The sequence below is a fragment of the Podarcis melisellensis genome (assembly GCF_964234715.1).
Source record: "Podarcis melisellensis genome assembly, chromosome: 13".
NCBI classification, from domain to species: domain Eukaryota; kingdom Metazoa; phylum Chordata; class Lepidosauria; order Squamata; family Lacertidae; genus Podarcis; species Podarcis melisellensis.
The window spans coordinates 8,162,534-8,182,178 of NC_138545.1; the positions used below are offsets into that span (position 1 = coordinate 8,162,534).

Sequence of the window (19,645 nt, forward strand, 5' to 3'; positions counted from 1 at the left end):
TAGACAATACTGAAGTAGATGGACCAATGGTTTACTTAGACAGCTTCCTATGTAAAAAGAGATGTGATGATGTGGACACTCCACCCCAAAATTCTCTTTCCTTGCATTACAAATGCTTAGGTTTCAAAGTTCACGTGACACAGGACGGAGGAGATCCTTACAGTGGGACATCAGATTTCAGCTCTTGTGAAGGGTGTACCTTGAAGGAAACTGGGTTGAAAACGTAAATGATCTGAGAGGAAACCCCACCGATGAGGAGGTCTCCTGGCTGGTACCACTCATGGGGAACAGGGAGGGGATCAGTTGGACGGCACTTCATAGCATTTGCTTTGCATGCTAGAGGAGGTAGCAGAAGCAGAAGCACTAACCACACCATCTGTTGGCAAACCAGAGCAGGTCCTTCTTTGCCCATCTACAGTGCCATTGTTGGCATCAGAAACTTTGAAAAAGTTACAGTCAGCCAAGATCCTTAATTAAATATATAAATATATCTAGGTGTATCAGCTTTATCTTTAAGGGTACCAAAACATGCCTTGAATGTGCCAGTAAATGTCCACTGATTTCAAGCCAGAAATATACAAGGTAAGGGGGAAATTATCAGAGCCCAAACTGACCAAACCTCATGTGCCTCTCGCCCCCGGTCGGAATGGCACACAATGAGGTGGGTTATAAGTAAATAACAAGTCTGAGTTTCCTGGTTGCTTTTCTAGAAGCTTCTCCTTTGAGCAGCGAGTGCATTTCAGATAATTTCAGGGGAAGATAATTACTTCTGTAGGGTTTCGTCTCAGAGGATCACTCTCAGTACAAACAGTTTTTCCACATCTGATCACTGCTCCATGTGGGAGTTAGGGCAAAAACTACATGAAATGTTAACCATATATTTGTCTTTCTTTTTCTTTCTTCTCCTTTTTTGCAACCTTTAAAAGTAATTTTTTTTTAAAAAAAAAGAGATGCTAACCATATAGTTTGCTACTGGTGCAAGCCATCTTTCACCAATAGCCAGTGCACTCTTGACTGATGTACCATTAGGGTATGTGTGTTGGGATAGGGAGCTTTATCCCTTTGCCCCCAATTGGCCAAATCATCTTTGTTAAAGACACAACATTTTAATGTACTTAAATGTGTGTTTGAATGAATTGTATTTAAAATTCTTGTAATGAAAAGTTTACATTAGGCAGGAGCCTTTATTATACACCTAATACAGTTAAGCAGTTATGGTCAGCAGACAGCTGAAACCTGAGAAGTCAGATTCTCTTTGTTGTTGGAAGCCAGAACAGAGATTGCCAGCCCAGCATGTTGCGACAAGCTCCCAGCATATTTCAGTCTCTCTCTGGGATCAGAGAGAGGTTCCTGAACTTTATAAAAGTAATTACAGTAAAGGGCTGAACCTTATTGCCTGCTGCTTGATTGCAATGTGTTACTTTGTTCTTAGCAAAGTTTATATGTAGATAGTTTTAAGACTGTTCTGTAGTAAAGCACTGAAACTTATTCTTGGGATGGAAAGCTCATTTATAGCTAAACAAGGTCCAGATCAGGGATTCAGCTAAATACCTTTAACAATCTGTGATTGGCGGTTGCTTGTGGCTGGTAAGCAGATGATGGGTAACTTTGGCGAGTTGTAAGATTGGCAGTGGTGGTTAGTTGGGTGAGTGGTATTTGGCACCCCCCCCAATAGCTCAACAACAACTCTGGGCAATCCCCCCATTAAAAAGCTGAATAACTCTGGGCAATCTCCCCACATGTCCTTAATTTTGAGTTCTCCAAAATAGAGGTCGTCTTATACACTTCATACAAGGAAAAATACAGTAAATATAAAAGTTCCCTCTGCCATCATTTCACCTATTCAAGCCAGTTTCTACCACACTAAGGTTTTTGATGGGTGATATATTGCTGTGGTAATGCAGGAAGCTTCTTACACAGTAATAGACAGCTGTGTCATCTGGTTTCATGTTATTCATTTGCAGTTCCAACTTGCTTGAAGGGTTGTTCCTTGAGACAGTGAAGTGTCCTTTCACTGAGGGGGCATAAAACTGCCTGCTCCCGTCAGTGTATATTAAGGCGATCCATTCCAGTCCCTTCCTGGGAGCCTGCCTCACCCAGTGCATGGGGAAGCTGTAGAAGGTGAAGCCAGAGCCCTGGCAGGAAATGTTAAGGGTCTCTCTGGGACTTTTTACACTCCCTCCTGGACTCAAACCCTGGGTCCTCCATCAATACCTTAAGCACTACACTACTCCGCACTTGCTATTGCACCATATCAGGAGGTAAAAATACCTTTGAAGATGGCTGCAAGAATAACATTATTATTATTTTTGGAACACCCTGAGTGGCTGAGGAAGCCCAGCCAGATGGGTGGGGTATAAATAAATTATGATTATGATTATGATTAACAAACTGTAGCCACAGTGTCATTTCACTTCCTGTAAGATTTGACAGATTGTCTGGAAAGTGATCACAGGCAAGTAGGGCTGTGTAGTTGCAGTGAATACAGCAGATTTTTTTAAAAAATAATTTTTATTAACAGACCAATCATATCAAATCAAATCACATAAGTTCCGTATTACAGAGCCTAATTTTAAATTTTTGTTGGGGGTACCCACATTTCAAGTTCCAAAAGGGATCCAATCCTCTTATTGCTGCTGCTTTAAAAGTCCACAAATCTATCCAAATAATGTTCAGAATTCTGTCCAATCCTTTCTTGCTGTTTTCCACATCTCTTCTAGTTGTTTTCATATATTTTTCCTTTCTCTTTGTCTTTGTGGCCTCTGATTGTCTCCATAAGCGGGTTGAAACAAATTTGTATTCTTGTGTGGATTTTTCCGTTCGTCCAAGAGTCATATTTCAGACAGCTGCCGTATTTCATTGTTTCCATAAAGAAAAACATTCTTGCTGACTACTCATTCACTTTTCACAGGTCTGTCCCTCTTTCTCAGTCCTCGAGGAGGTTCTACCAGGAATCCAATATGAAAACAAAGCTTCCTCCTCCTGAACATGAATCTTTCGACATGACCTGTCAAAATGGCAACTCCCTTTTTGTTGCTGCGCCATCAAAAGCCCTTGTTCTTTTTCTCGATCTCACAAGCCAAACTTTTGGTAGTAATTCATTTCCACACAGTTTTTAATCATCCTGCTTAGGTCGGTTATGCGACGGTTCTTTTTGAGGAGGGGTTATTGGTTAATCACATAGAAGAAAAGAAAGAAAAGTCCCCCCCATCCAGTCCCGCTCCGGCATACTGAACCTGGTGTATTTTCTTCATGTTGTATTCCGTTAAATCCAACCCGTTGCTCTCGTTTCACAGAGGTCACTTCAGTTAGCAGTCTTCACTCCCGTTCTTCACTTGAAATATGTGCATTTGCTTCATTTCCAATTATATATTTCAAGCTGATGCAAACCAGTGTGTGATCAGAGACAGCATCTGGGAGAGCCGGACCCAACCGAGGGCTTTGTGCCTAGTGCCCTCACCCACTTCTTTCGAATCCGGGGGTGAATTATGGGCACAGCAGGCAAGGCAGCGTTCCCCATTCCCTTGGGCAATGAAGGGAGGCTGCATACTCCCATATAAGCCTCTTAATTACCTCGTGTGGGTCAGAGAGATGTTATTGTCGGCCATCTTCCAATGCGCCCCCTGGTGGCCCCCGAATACAGCGGATTTTAACAAAGAAGTTGTCTATCTATTTTTTAATATGTCTGTGAATAACAGAGGCTTACAAGCCCCCTTCAGAAATTCAGATATTGCTGCAGGGAGGCATTGCTCTTTATCAAGGGCAAGACAACCAGAACCATGTCTGAGGAGTTGCTCTTCTGCTAGACAGGCAGAATCTGCAAAGACAAAGCGAAGAATGAGGCCAGGGAGAGGCTGGCGCCGCAGCAAAAGGCTGCTGAACACGCCCCCTCTGAGGCACCTGGTTGGGTGCCTGCCGAGGGGCGTGGGCGCCAGCCAGGTAAGGTGGAGGTAGGGGGCTAACGCCCCCTGCTAGGGGCGGTGCTCGGGCTCCCGCCCACAACCAGGGAGGAGAGTCTCCCTCCCAATTCTTTTCCCTTTGTATGCCTAACAGTAGTTAGGCTATCTCTATCTAGATAGGGGTGCAGCTGGGCCATCTGGAGATGACAGGAGTTGTAATCCAAAATATCTGAAGGGCACCAGGATGGGAAAATCTGGTCTGGCTTGTGCTTAATGTTAAGCATACTCAGAATAGACACAGTGATATTAACAAGAGTGATTAACTTCTATAAATTTCATTGGGTACAGTCGGATGCAACCCATTTAATTGACCAAACTGGCATTTCAGATCTTCCCAGAGAAAGCATCCTTACATTTTTGAATGACCTCCAAGGAAAACAAGATCAGCAGCAATTTCATCATGGTATTGAAGAGATGGCCCAGATAGAAAGAGAATATGATCCTTCAGCTGGGGGAAAAGTGAGGATGGAAAATGTGTGGGTTTCACTTTTATGGAAGGAATCCAACCTCCAGGAAGGGTTTGCGTAAGCCCTTCCTTCAGTAGTCAAAGAAATATAAAGCATCTCTCACAAGGAGAGTTGGGTACAAAAAATTATCAAAATAAATATCATACTTAAACCTTATAACAACTATCAAGATTACATGGTGTGTCTGTGGTGTGGCTGCCGAGACCACATAACCCCAGTCCTGAAAGACCTACATTGGCCCCCAGTACATTTCCGAGCACAATTCCAAGTGTTGGTGCTGACCTTTAAAGCCCTAAATGGCCTTGGACCTGTATACCTGAAGGAGTGTCTCCACCCCCATCGTCCAACCCAGACACTGAGGTCCAGCTCCGAGGGCCTTCTGGAGGTTCCCTCCATGCGAGAAGTGAGGTTACAGGGAACCAGGCAGAAGGCCTTCTCGGTAGTGGTGCCCGCCCTGTGGAATGCTAACTCATCAGATGTAATGGAAATAAACAACTATCTGACTTTTGGATGACATCTGAAGGTAGCCCTTTTAAGAGAATTTTTTAATGTTTGATGTTTTATTGTGTTTTTTATATTCTATTGGAAGCCACCCAGAGTGGCTGGGGAAACCCAACAAGATGGATGGGGTATAAATAAATAAATAAATAAATAAATAAATAATAATTTCATTCTCTTTATTTATATAGTCCTTCACGCAAAGGCCACCATATGGTTTACAAGAAGGGATTGCCAGATCAGGCCTATGGCCCATCTAATCCAGCAGCTTGTTCGATCAGATCCCTGTGGGAAACCCAGAAACAGGATTATACCAAGCAGCACGGGAGCATGATTGGTGGCCGCTGGCGGCGACTGGGGAGCTGATAGGTGGTTTCAGAACTGTGCTGGGGGCACAGGAGTGAGGTACTGTCAGTATTGATTCCATCACATTGCAGAACTACAGGTTTGTGCATTTAAAATAGGTCAAAGTGTTCTGCTGACCTAGTGCAACATATTCACCAAAATAAACCTGTACTGTTGGCTGTTAGGAAAGTGATAAGGAAATGAATTGAAAAGTGTGGGATCAACTAATTTTTAATGTGTAGATATATAAGCACCATGCAAGCAAGCCAGGATTGGGAATGGAATGATCTGTTAATTTTCGCAATCTTAAATTCAGTTATTTACATTTCTGCAGTAATTTGTAAATATTTTTTTCCTTAAAAACTCATGAAAGTTCACCAGAATTTTAGTGCAAAATTCTCCTAATAAAATTTTCTGCTAATAAATTTGTGTGTACACATTTTGGTAAGTAATTTTGTGTGGTCTTTTTCAGTGGTCTTTCCATTTTTATACAGATTTCTGCAAACCAATGCATTTTTCTGGACATTCGTTGGAGAACTGCATCAAAAGTAGGATAAATTTCTGAATTTAGGGAATGTCTGTGTTTTAGTTCTCACATTGCTTTGGACAATGTGTGGATTTGCTATATTTGCATTTAAATGGGAATTGAATCAAACTTCTTATCCATCTTTTCTTATGAATGGCTAATATCTGCCCTTGTGAGTTGTGAATTGTGTTATATTATTTGTGGTCTGTACGAGTCCGCTGTTTTATTTGATTTGTTTTGTTGTGTTGTGTTTCATGATGGGCGTAAAGCCGAATAAAGCATTTTGACTTTGACTTATCCATCCCAAAACAGAATGAATTCTCATGATTTTATAATTTCTGCACAAACTAATCAGAACGAATGCTCAGTGAAGACCAGATACAATCTAACCTCCATGGAAGCTTGGTTTGGGGCAAGTGAATCAGGAACAAAGCTCAATAAGAATAAAATCTGGAGGGGCCTTTCAAACCTCCAGAGATCTCCTCACCAGTGTCTTATTGCAACTTGCACTGGCAATTCCAAACTACACAGCAAACCTTGTATCTAGTGTGAGTCATAAAACTGGAACCGGGCAGTGCTCATAATCTTCTCATAATTTTCATAATTATGGAAATGTGTTTCAATAAATGATCGAACATAGCACTTCATCCTGTCCCCCTGTCAACCCAATGGCTTCACTTTAGGGTATTATTTTCCTGTTGGTGTTTGCTTGCCTTGAAAATCTAGGACTGTCACCTACTTGTAGTCTCTTTGAGGAGCATAATAATCTTGTGGCCAGATTCAAGTAGAGACAAACATGTTTTCTATCTAAAAGGATTCTGGCACAGTGACTTTGCAGAGGTAAGTTATCTCCCCCTGCACCTATCCAAATTACTGTCATTAGATCACCTGCCCCAAACTCCAGCGGTGTTTCAGAAAATAACAACATTTAGTAAAAGCACTATCTCTATAAGTAGATATAGAAAACAAGCAAGCCTCCTGTCACTGATGAGTGACAAGATGCAGGTAAGGTTCTGCCAGTTTGAGCTGTGATGTGTGTTGCCATTTTGTAGAGCAGACTTCAGAGTCTGTATTGGCTGTCTCTACTAGCCTGCTGAGGCATGCACTCGAATTCTGCTGATTTCTAAAGATAAGTGTGTTGTTTTCCTTTATTGGCAGAGTCAGGCACCACCCACAGTAAGGCATTAATGTAAGGCTGGATGCTGGAGCAAGAGAATGCTAGACACGAAGTTTGCTATGAAGATGGTGGGTCTACATGTGTTGTTGCTGCTGCTTCAGCCTCTCAAACAATGTAAAGCAGATACCAGGAAGTGCCACATGAATGATCCCCTGCCTGTTCCACATGAGTGGTACCAGCCCGGGAGCCTCATCATTGGTGGGATAACTTCTCACATCTCTTACCATTTCCATGAACTACTCTTCTATATACTTCCTAATCATGAGTTATTCGAGGTTCCAAAGTAAGCATTCACCTCCCCCCTTAATCTGCTTCATCTGAGCTTGTTGCTCATACAAGTGATAGGATTTGATTTGATTTTGCTTTTACTTTTATATACCATCTTCCTATGGTACAAGCTGGAAAAACACAAAATATAGAAGGAAGATCGCACATCTCATAACAATCTGATCCAAAACAAATTGGTGATAATAGAAAAGATCACTTTAAAGTAAAGTTATATCAAATAAAGTAATATTCAATGATCCACACGGAATATGATAGTATATAATAAAACAAACTTTCCAAATATCAGTAAATAATAGTTTCATAGAAATCCGCTCTCAATAAATACGATAAATCATTACAAAAACTGTTATCAATTTTTTTAAAAAAGAAATGCACAAAATACTCCAATAAAAATATCAGCTTTAGGTACATGGTCATGTATGTATGTATTTCTTCTTTTTAGGCTCCTTAGAGAGAGAGGAAAAGCAATGTATTGCAATGATGTGTGCTTCAAACAACGGCTTCTTCAGAACTATATCCAGTGCTATTTTTCCTAGTAAAAGAGGTGCCAGAACTCACATTGAACACCTACCTGAAAGGTGCTGGAACTGAGTTCTGGTTGAAAAAATGTCCCCAGGATTAAATTTCTGAAGGAAACTCCTGGACCGGAAAGTTTAGGACTCACTATTGGTTCAAGGCAGGAAAACCTTTGTCAGTGTTATGATGTGTTACACATGTTATTTTGTCTGTAAAGGAAGAGTTTTACTATCTCAGGAACAGCAGTAATAGGGTACTTTCAGTAGAAATGTGGTATTATCATAATCACCATGACTGACGCCCCAGTGGCAAACAATTTGGTTATAGACAGGATGGAGCAGAATTGTTCTAAAGAGTTTGGCTGCCTTAAGTGCTTCTTTGCTGAAAGAGCACTCAATCTTTCTCTGCAGTGTGGTGCTAAAATTCTACCAGCACATCCTGGCCTTGGTGTTTGCCATAAATGAGATCAACGAGAATCCCAGCATCTTGCCCAATGTCACCCTTGGGTTCCACATCCATGACAGCTACTACGACACAAGGATGACCTATCGGACCACTATGGACCTGCTCTTCAAATTCAGAAGATTTGTCCCCAGTTACAAATGCAACACCCAGAAAAACCTCATAGCTGTCATTGGGGGACTGGGTTCTGATGTCTCCTTCCATATGGCAGAACTCTTAAGCCTATACAAGTATCCACAGGTAGGATATATCCATGGATGAAGCGGGGATAGTCACTAAGTTCATTCTTCTCCTGGAATGCTGAGAGTAATTTTGAGGGTCAGAATAAGCAGAGGAATGGATGAGAGAAAATCAAAATCTTCCCGATGCTGAAGTTCCCCTGAAGCTTAGTGGTGCCATTTCCCAAGTGTGCAGCAGCTGCAATATCCTTAAAAAAGAAAGAAATGGAAATGAACTGTGACTTCATTTTAAAATGAACTATGACTTCATTATAAATGAGAGGTGCTAGTCATCAGAACACCTCCTTTACCAGTTACTAAATGTTACATTTCCCCAGTCTACATTTCAGAGACCTTTAATACAATTTTGGCCTGCTCCCAGAATTGTGAAGGAGTTTTTCCACAGCTCTGATAAATATTCCTGTTTTGCACAGGGCGACAGGCTCAGATGCTCCTCTTAAAATATTTGTCTTTTCCCCTTCAGCTCACTTATGGTTCATTCACCTCTGAGCAGAGTCATACAACACAGTTGCCTTCCTTTTACCATATGGTCCCAAGTGAAGCGAACCAGTACATTGGGATCATTACCTTGCTGAAGCATTTTGGTTGGACCTGGATTGGGCTCTTTGCTGTGGATAATGACAGTGGAGAACATTTCACACAGGTCCTGGAGCCATTGCTTTTTCAGAATGGAATCTGTTCAGCCTTCACACAAATGATTCCAAAACAAAACAATGCACTGAATCTCAGTGCAGTTAACACATTAGCCTCTCTTATTTATCTAGCTTTCTCAGAGAGCAAAGCCACTACCTTTGTCATCTATGGAGATTCTACGACCATTCTATGGGTGAATACATATGTGCTCATAGGGGTTCCTAGCTACAATGAAAGAACATCACTTGGAAAGGTGTGGGTTATGACAGCCCAGCTGGATTTTACATTAACAGGCCTTCAGAATGGATGGGATTTTCAATTGTTTGAAGGCGCCCTGTCCTTCACAATTCACTCTGATGAGATTCAAGGATTCAAGGAATTTCTTCAGATCGCAAAACCTGGCTGGAATCAAGAAGATGGCTTTCTCAAGGACTTCTGGGAGCAAGCATTTGACTGTTTATTTCCAGATGGAACTTGTACTGGAGAGGAGAGTTTGGAGAATCTTCCTGCATCTGTATTTGAAATGCACATGACTGGCCACAGCTACAGTATCTATAATGCCGTCTATGCTGTGGCACATGCTTTGCATGCCATAGGGTCATCTAGATCCAAACACGATCCAATGATGAGTGGCAAAAGTCTTCAAGATCTCCAGCCCTGGAAGGTAGTGTATTCATAATGAAATAATCTCATTTACATAAAGAGAATATAAAAAATAATACGTCTTCCAACTTTATTCAATAATAATAATAGTAATAATAATGATAATAATTACTATTATTCAAATTAAATTATAACGACCATGGCATACTGGTTCTCTTGCCTTAAATATAAACTATATTTTTATACAGATTTTTTGTAGGATTAAACTACATAAGCAATGTTGTCAACAAATTTTTAAAGTATATTTACTCCAATAGGTTTGATTCCATTCCTAACCACCCTTGCTCTTTTTCCACTAGCTGCACCCATTTCTTGAAAGCATTTTGTTTAATAACTCAGTTGGAGAAGCAATCTTTTTTCAAGATAACAGGGAGAGGAGAGGTGTATTTGACATAATGAACATGATCACTTTCCCAAACAAATCTTTCCAGAGAGTCAAAGTTGGAAGGGTGGATGCCAAGTTTCAGGAAGGAAAAGAGTTCATCATTAATACAGATATAATTGTGTGGCACAGGAGTTTTAACCAGGTTTGGATTCTTGATAAGCTTCCAGATTATGCCTTCTGTCATGTTGGTTGGAGATACAAAATGATTCTTATCTCCAAAAGGATTGGTGTTCGTAACATAGATCAGACAAATAATGAATGTACTGGAATGTCCCTTAGGAAAATGTTGTCTAAATTTACATCTTTCATCTTTGCTGTTGTTGTAGTTGGGAGGTTGTCAACCTTTGGTAACCAAGCCACAGTTATACATTATTATCACAATTAGACCACTTTAATCAAAATGCACACCTACTCAAATTCTTAAGAACCGAAGTTTGTTAAGTATGCTGAGAGTTGGTAGGAGAACCCTATTACACTATTCTGAGAAGTGTGGTTCTAAACAATAGACTGCAAAAATAATGCATTATATGCTCAGGACTGTTTTGGCACATTGTGGCATGCTTATATTGCATGTACCCTGTTCTGAATTCTTCCATGTTCATCATGTGCTTATGGAGTAAACAGAGAGATTGTCAATTTCTCCCATTCTACTAATCATTTCTTCCCCTTTATGAGCAGGTGCTGCCTGTCTCTGTGTGCAGTGACTCCTGCCGTCCTGGTTATCAGAAGAAAAAGAAGGAAGGAGTGAAGTTTTGCTGCTACAGTTGCGCCTTGTGTCCAGAAGGAAAGATTTCCACCCAGAAGGGTAGGTCTCAATGTCTTTGTCTTCTGGATGCTTTCAGTTAATATGTTTGGTTATGAGAGGGAATTAATCAAGTTATGGTGGCATCATAGGTTCAGTTTCTACACAGAGAGTAAGGGCAGCTTAGTCCATTTTGAGTAGGCCACAAACCTCAATACTGTTCAAGTTACTCCCTCTAGTTAACCTATTTAACCCAATGAGGATTTGTTTATTTATTAATTTCACTTTCTTTCATTCTTCTTTTCATTTATTTTATGTTCTCAAAGAGGTTTCAATAAACAACCTATGAATAGAAACTCACAAAGAACAGATGAAAAAGCTGCAATCAAATAAAACAAATGAAAACCTTCAACAGTGTGGTTATGTGTGTGTCCAAGGGGAGAGAGCACCAAAACTGGGGTACCACCACTAACAATGTCATGTGCAAGGATCTCACACATACTACTCAGTTTGACCTCACACAGCCCTCCCCACTGATCTCTGGGGTCAGGCTGGTTGATATGGGGAAAACTGTTCTGAAAAGAAATTGCTTACTATAGGGACAAGGCAGAAATGGTTCCAAGCACAGTGTCTACATGCTGAAAGATGTCCCCCGCCCCCAGTTGCACAGGACATATCTCTGCATATACCTGCCACAGTCTCTTATGTCACCAGAAAATTGGAATTTCCATAGTAGTAACATACACAATAACTGATTAGGTGTTATGCCAATATCACACACTGTACAAAATCATAAAATAATATGACAAATAGTGGTGAATTTTTTTGTATTATTTTATTTTGTTGACAAGTTCTTTATGTAAAAAAAATAAATATTGTGTTATAGTACAGGCTGAAAGGTCAGAACGGGAGCAGACTGTGGGGTGGAAGAGGGCAGGGCACGCTTATGTACACTCTGCCAACGTGTGCAGGGGTGGTGAATGGAAATGGTGCGAAATGGTTGCTGCATGTATTTAATGTAAACCATTTGGAATTTCTTTTAAAAAATTAAGTGGATTACACATTTCATGTGCAAAATTAACATTGTGATGATTGCTCTTTATTGCTTCAGACATGGATGACTGTTCCAAATGCCCAGAAGATCAGTATGCAAGCGAGGACAGAGATTGGTGCATCCCGAAACTGACAGTCTTTATGTCTTATGAAGAACCTCTAGGGATCAGTTTAGCCTTGGTTGCTATTTCTTTTTCTTTCATCACAACTGTGGTGTTAGGAACTTTTATTAAGCACAAAGATACTCCCATAGCCAAAGCCAACAACCGGGACATCACCTACACTCTCCTGGTCTCCCTCCTGCTCTGCTTCCTCTCATCTTTACTTTTTATAGGAAGACCTCAGAAGCTGACTTGCTGCCTCCGACAAACTTCCTTTGGAATCATCTTCTCTGTAGCAGTTTCATGTGTATTGGCAAAAACCATCACTGTGGTTGTAGCTTTCATGGCCACCAAACCAGGGTCCAGCATGAGGAAGTGGGTGGGGAAAACATTGGCCAACTCCATTGTCCTTTTCTGCTCTTGGATTCAAGCAGGCATCTGTGTAGTGTGGCTAGCAACTTCTCCGCCACTCCCCAATTTGGACATGCAGTCAGTACCTACACAGATCATATTGGAATGTAATGAAGGGTCTGTCACCATGTTTTATCTTGTTCTGGGCTACATGGGCCTTCTGGCCATCACCAGCTTCATTGTGGCTTTCCTGGCAAGGAAGTTGCCAGACAGTTTCAATGAGACCAAGTTTATCACCTTCAGCATGTTGATGTTTTGCAGTGTTTGGTTGTCATTTGTTCCAACCTACCTGAGCACCAAGGGGAAATACATGGTGGCTGTGGAAATCTTCTCCATCTTGGCCTCCACTGCTGGGTTACTGGGCTGCATCTTTGCCCCTAAATGCTTCATCATTGTCCTGAGACCTGACTTGAACAAAAAGAAGCAACTAATAAGGAAAAAGCTCAGCTTTTAATCAACTCCATCTGATATCATAGAATTAAAGAATCTTACATTCCTGTTTTGTGTATATGTTATGTGAGCAGAGTTCGTGGCCTACTCAAACTGGGACTCAGCTCTCAGTATATGCCTATTAAATTATTTGTATTTATGTGTTGTATTAACAAATAGAACCAGAATATGATATATTCACATGAATAAAAATGAAGAAATAAACCTTTAAAACTTTCATGGGATGTCATTTCATTCAGTATAATTATTTACTCAAATAGGGGGGAAAGTACATTAAATTGAGATTTGACAAAAGAAAAAAGAATTACTACTTGGCAAATTAGGATCTTTCAGATCTATGTTAACAATGCAAGAGATAGAAATGAAATTGAATTATGGTAAAGAAACAACTTTTGAATTTGCCAGGGATATTCAATGACTGGGGAAATGATTATCATATAAGCTGCGGAAGGAGGCGGATAGGCATTGGAATAATGTGTTGTGGTGTGTCGAAGTGCTAGGTGTGGCCATCGCCTATGCCTTCAATTTTTAGGGGTATTCCGTTAAAGGAATCTGGCGGTCGTGTATTCTGTCCGATGCCTGCTTGGCAGGAGGCCATGGCACGACCCGCAGTGACAGCAGGGGTGAGCCTATAGTTGGATTAGCATCAACAGGTGATGAACCCCTGGTGAATAAACCCACTTGTTTCGATCCAATGCCTAAGCCAATACCTTTTCATTGCTGTAATCAATAAAGTTGTGGCCTTTTCTAGCCCATTAACCTTATATCACGTGTCCTTGTGTCTTCATTTCACTTCGCGGGGGTCGGGCCCTCGAACCACAATCTGCATATTGCTGGGGAAATGTGGTGAAATGATTTTAAGATTTTAAAAATGAGAAACAGAGACCAGCAAAATTAAAAGATCCATCCACCCATAATATAGGCCTTAATTTTAAGTATTTTAGGGACAAGAGGATCTAGGGAAGAGAATAACTGGTGGACAGGCAACTGAAAAGAGGCGGTTGGAGGATGGATGGCGGCTAACGGATTGAGGCTGAATCCTGACAAGACAGAAGTACTGTTCTTGGGGGACAAGGGGTGGGTGTGGGGGACTCTCTGGTCCTAAATGGGGCAACTGTGCCCCTGAAGGAGCAAGTGCACAGACTGGGAGTCATTTTGTACTCACAGCTGTCCATGGAGTCGCAGGTTAATTCTGTGTCCAGGGCAGCTGTCTATAAGCTCCCTCTGGTACACAGGCTGAGATTCTACCTGCCCACAGAATGTCTCACCAGAGTGGCGCACGCTCTAGTTATCTCCCACTTGGACTACTGCAACGTGCTCTACGTGGTGCTACCTTTGAAGGTGACCTGGAAACTACAACTAATCCAGAATGTTGCAGCCAGACTGGTAGTGGTCGCCAAGACGACACAACACCAGCCTTGAAAGATCTACAAAGGCTCCCAGTACATTTCCAAGCACCATTTAAAGTGTTGGTGTTGACCTTTAAAGCCCAGTGTACCTGAAGGAGCGTTAGATCAGTTAGACAGCAAGATCCAGTGCCAAGGGCCTTCTGGCGGTTCCCTCACTGCGAGAAGCCAAGTTGCAGGGAACCAGGCAGAGGGCTGTTTCGGTAGTGGTGCCCGCCCTGTGGAATGCCTTCCCAGCAGATGTCAAAGAGATAAACAACTATTTGACGTTTAGAAGACATCTGAAGGCAGCCCTGTTTAGGGAAGTTTTTAATGACTGATGTTTTATTGTATTTTTAATCTTTGTTGGAAGCCACCCAGAGTGGCTGGGAAAACCCAGCCAGATGGGCGGGGTATAAATTGTTGTTGTTGTTGTTGTTGTTGTTGTTGTTGTTGTTGTTGTTATATAAGCAAAAACTACTAAGGACTCATGCAAATGAGTCTGATCTGTCACCACTGAAGCAGAGCCAATTTTTCTTTTTTAAAGTTTATCATTTTCTTAATAAACATAGTAATAAAAAGGAAACTCCTTCTCATCCCCAACCCAAGCACAGTTCCAATCTCATTCAAATACAAATATATCTTCTTCAGATGTTTTGTTTTATTTATTAAATTTGCACACCACTCTTCATCTGTAGATCTCAGGGCAGTTCCCAACATAAAATACAAAGTAAAACACAAAATACATGATAAAAGTAAGAACTAAAACAGAAAAACAATAAACCCTTTACTCATCCCTTCCCATTTCCCTCTGTTCCTGAAAATTGCTGGTGGTCTATAACAATGTTCAATGTAGTTGCAGAGGACATGAACTAAGCAATGTTATATAAAAATTGTCTGGGTTTTTTTGTCTGTTGTTTCTTCAGTCTCAAGCTTAATCAGTTTCCCCCCATTAACATCAAGTCCCGCACCTTCATAAGTCATGTTTCAACCAAACTTCCTTGTTGACATTTGTTCCCTACGGGGGCAGCTGTTAACCATCTGCTATTTATTTCACCACAAGCAGCAGAGAAGAGTGGGAGCTGAGAGCAAAACAACCTAAACAGGGTGGGGGGGGGGGGGACATGAAGAACTAATTATTCCCAACTGGAATTGACAAAATCACCATAATTTGTTCACATAACCCAAACTCCAATGGCTTTCTAGAAAGCAATAGGAAACTATCAATACAGAAGTCCGAAAGTGAACATAAATAAACCCTTTTGCCATGGACAGCTGGGAGTAGGGGCAAGAAGCTGACAGGGCTCTGTCAATTCCATTTCTGTCCTCATTTTCTATGTTATCTGCCAAACTTAAAATTGAGAGCACTGGCAACTTCCATTAATACTCATAGCATGCATTTGTTGACACTGAAAGCAAGACTGATACATTTCTTTTAAGAGGTGTATTGGCAAAGTCAAGCACCATCCTGTTTTGCTGTTTAAGTCAGCCAGCTGGTATGAATGGGCAGGATAGAGAGTGGGTCTAGAGATGAGGTTTGCTGCTAGGATGCTCCTGCTGATGTTCTTCTTTCTGCTCTCTGTCAAGGTGTGCAAAGTCAATACTATGAAGTGCCCCATTAGTAATCCCCTCCCTGTTCCTCATGAGTGGTACCAGCCAGGGGACATTCTCATTGGTGGGATGGCTTCTCAGATCACTTACCCTGCCAGTGCAGCTTCCTTCACAGAACATCCTTCTGGGAGGCTATTTGATGTTCCAGAGTAAGAAACCATTCCCTCTCCCCATGCATATTCTGAACTTTGCAAGAAGAAAGACAAATAATTTTTTGTATGAGTGATGGCATGCTCCAAGAAAGTTCATGTAGGCTTATCCTACCCTATCACTTTCTGAGAATTGTGCATATTATTAACCCCACAGTAAACATGGGGTTTATTCTCACATAATAAGAACTCCTTTTGTTTTAGAGTATAACATCAGGTTGGGGAGAAAGACAACATTTTCTTTAATTGGATCAAATGTATCTGGAGGTACACATGTGCATTCACAGGGATTTTTTTAATTTAAAAAATTATGTTAGCACTAATTAAATTAATATAAGTCCCAATTTTTGTGGGCTAGCTGGAAAGCAAGTTGAAAATGGATGTACACTTAATTCAGCCGGATTCAGAATAGAGCTCCAACTATTTAAAGAACAATCCTATGCACAAGAGGCTGGTGTAAAGCAAAATGATGTAAATTAAGCCGGCATAAAGTTATGTTATATCCCAACCCTATTCAGTGGCTGGGCTGCTGCTCTGTCAAAGCCTGACAGAAGGAAAACAAGACTTAAAAATAGTATTCTGTGCCAGAAATGATATTAGAATCCAGCATAAGCCTTGCATTTTTCATCCAGCCTCTGGAATGCCCTCTTTTGGAGATTTATACTGGCTTCTACTCACCTGGCTGAGCCAGAACCAGAGAGTTATTCAAATGTGTATTCAGCTGAGCTGGGACTAAGCTGGGAATCAGCTGGCTGAGACTAATACCTACTGCATCCTAAGTCACTCATGCCCGTAGATCTTGCCATAGGATTGCTGGCTTAAGTTTCATGGGGCAGAATGCACCTAGTTTTATACATGGAGTGGTGGCAAGAAATAACTGTGGGTATGTGGGTATATCTCATTTTACATGCTGCTATTCCAGTGCTTCATTAATTATATTTGGGCTGAAGAGGAAGTATTTATTAGCACAGAAACACCGGTTAGAAATAAAAGGATTTCCAGAAGGAAGCCAAATGGGTCCGTTGCAGCAAAAGCAATAAAGGAGTTTAACCCTACACAGAGTTGGCCCATTGAAAATAATGGGCATCACTTAGATAAATTTATTCAGTGGGTCTATTCTGCATTGAACTTAACACAAGGAGTTTTGTAGCACCCTTAAAGACTAACATGTTTATTATGACATAATAAACTTCATCAGATGTATGAAGTGTTATTTTGGTTGCAGGTACTGTGTATGTACACATGATGAGGGTAACATGAGGGCAGAAGGATATGAGAAACAGAAAAATACAGAGGCTGATGATAAGGTTACCAACAGTGAACTTGTTGATAAAACACAGGCTGGCATTAGAATATGTGTTTTCTATATTTTTCTCCTGTCTGCAAAATTCAGTCTGCAAATGAAAGCATTCAGCTATGTAATGAAATGGAATTGCACAGTTTCTTGTTTCAGTTCACCTTTGATATTCCAGAACAACCGCATGAATGTCAGTTACAGAACAACATTGGGGGCTAATGTCCTGTCCCTCAGTTTTGGAGGTTGTCATTTGTGATGTCAGAATGGTGTACGTTAATTTTTGTGTGCAGAGAAATAGAAAGACTGGTTAGAGACAGAAGTTACCGCTTCAACAATTTAATGAATTGTAGAACTCTTTCCTGAAATAATAATAAATTGTTTCTATTTATAGAATGGTAACAAAATTTTACCAGCACGTTCTTGCCTTGGCATTTGCTGTGAATGAGGTCAACAAAAACCCCAAGATCTTGCCCAATGTCACTTTTGGGTTCCACATCTATGACAGCTACTATGATGCGAGGATGACCTATCATACTACTCTGGAACTTCTCTTCAAATCACATAGATTTGTCCCCAATTACAAATGTGGTTCCCAGAAAAACCTCATAGCAATCATTGGTGGACTTGGCTCTGATACCTCCTTCCATATAGCAGACATTATAGGATTATACAAGATTCCACAGGTAGGACTATTGCACTGGGAAGCAGACATGTTTCATTTCATCATTCTGTGAGTAATTCATTTCAAAATGAGAGAGAGGGAGAGAGAGAACTAATAGAAACCCTCCCATAAATTTCATAACACCTTGCCCAAATATCCCCCCAAATCCTACAAATTCCTTCATGTAGTTGTTTCTTTGTAAGAGTCTGCCGAATTGTTCCGTCCAATATCTGTCTTTTTTTTCTTTTTAGCTCACATACGGCTCATTTTCCCCTCAGGAGATTCATAGCACTCAGATCACTTCCTTCTACTGCATGGTCCCTAATGAAACCCAGCAATATGTGGGGATCATCCAGTTACTTAAGTATTTTGGTTGGACGTGGGTTGGTCTCTTTGCTTTTGATAACACCAGTGGAGAACATTTCTTGCAGACCCTGGAACTTATGCTTTCACAAAATGGAATCTGTTCAGCCTTCACGAAAAGAATCCCACAACAACCCTATTTGGATGACTTGGATGAAATTAACGATATAGCCTCAAGTATATATTTACCTTTCAGTGACAAAAAAGTCAGTGTGTTTATCATCTATGGAGAATCTTTGACAATTGCATGGCTGAGAACTGTAATCTTTTTAAGAGATCCTGGAAACAAAGAAAATAAATCTTTTAGAAAGGTGTGGATCATGACAACCCAATTGGATTTACTATCTCCAGGACATCAAAGGGGGTGGGATTTTGAACTGTTCCAAGGTGCCATTTCCTTTACAGTTCACTCAAATGATATTTTACAGTTCAGGGAATTTCTTGAGGTTGTAAAACCTTATTGGACTGATGGAGATGGCTTTCTTAAAGAATTTTGGGAGCAAGCATTTGACTGTATATACCCAAATCTGAGAGGGTCAGTGCCATTTGATGGAATGTGTACTGGGGAGGAGAAGGTTGAATATCTTATTAGACCTATTTTTGAAACACATATGACAGGCCATAGCTACAGTATCTATAATGGTGTTTATGCGGTGGCTCATGCTTTGAATGCCATTTATTCATCTAGATCCAGCCAGAAAGCAATGTTGGGGAGTGCAGTTGTTCATCTTCATCATATACAGCCTTGGCAGGTAAAGTTTCCACTACAAATATTCTTACTTCAATAAAAAGTATAGGTGAGATTTTGTGCCTTGACAATTCCTCGTATAACTGCAGTCTGGAAACAATGTGTTTTCTACAATGCAGCACAAATTCTCACTTTCCGATAAGTTTCTGAGGCAAATGTGTACAGAGCAATGGATATGATTCTTATTATTGTGCAGTAGACAATGTTTCGGCCATGCAACTGTCAAAGGTGTACTTGCATATGCAAACAATCTCTCTCCATTCTGACAAGCAAGAGGCATTATTCCAGTTCCAAGACATGTTCTGGCCAAGAAAAAGCACCTAAGGAAGGCTGATGATGGGATAAGGCAGAAGTTTTCATCCTGAACTGTCTTCATTCAGTGCTGTTTCCATTCTGCTGCAGTTTAGTTTCCAACAAATACTGTTATTTTTCTCTATTTGATGTAATTTAGAAAATCACTTATGCAATTCGCATTAGTTTAGAATTTAAGTAAAAGAATGGCACATTCCCCCCTCC

The 19,645-nt window shown here is 40.7% G+C and overlaps 2 protein-coding genes across 2 annotated transcripts in view; one reads left to right on the forward strand and one right to left on the reverse strand.

Annotated features, from left to right (window-relative positions):
- LOC309355683 (uncharacterized protein) overlaps positions 1 to 19,645 on the reverse strand; it is a 282,572-nt gene that overhangs the window by 162,312 nt on the left and 100,615 nt on the right. The gene's annotated exons all lie outside the window — the stretch shown is intronic.
- Positions 8,701 to 13,024, forward strand: LOC309354886 (vomeronasal type-2 receptor 26-like). The gene is made up of 3 exons (XM_081885147.1): positions 8,701 to 9,774; positions 10,837 to 10,963; positions 12,012 to 13,024. Exons 1-3 carry the CDS (start codon positions 8,905 to 8,907, stop codon positions 12,917 to 12,919), a joined length of 1,905 nt encoding a protein of 634 aa, XP_081741273.1. The 5' UTR covers positions 8,701 to 8,904; the 3' UTR covers positions 12,920 to 13,024.

Coding starts and splice junctions, on each gene's coding strand:
- LOC309354886 (XM_081885147.1), top strand. CDS start 8,905: ATGCTCCTCTTAAAATATTTGTCTTTTCCCCTTCAGCTCACTTATGGT. Junction 9,775..10,836: donor AAGATCTCCAGCCCTGGAAG/GTAGTGTATTCA, acceptor CTTTATGAGCAG/GTGCTGCCTGTCTCTGTGTG. Junction 10,964..12,011: donor AAAGATTTCCACCCAGAAGG/GTAGGTCTCAAT, acceptor TTATTGCTTCAG/ACATGGATGACTGTTCCAAA.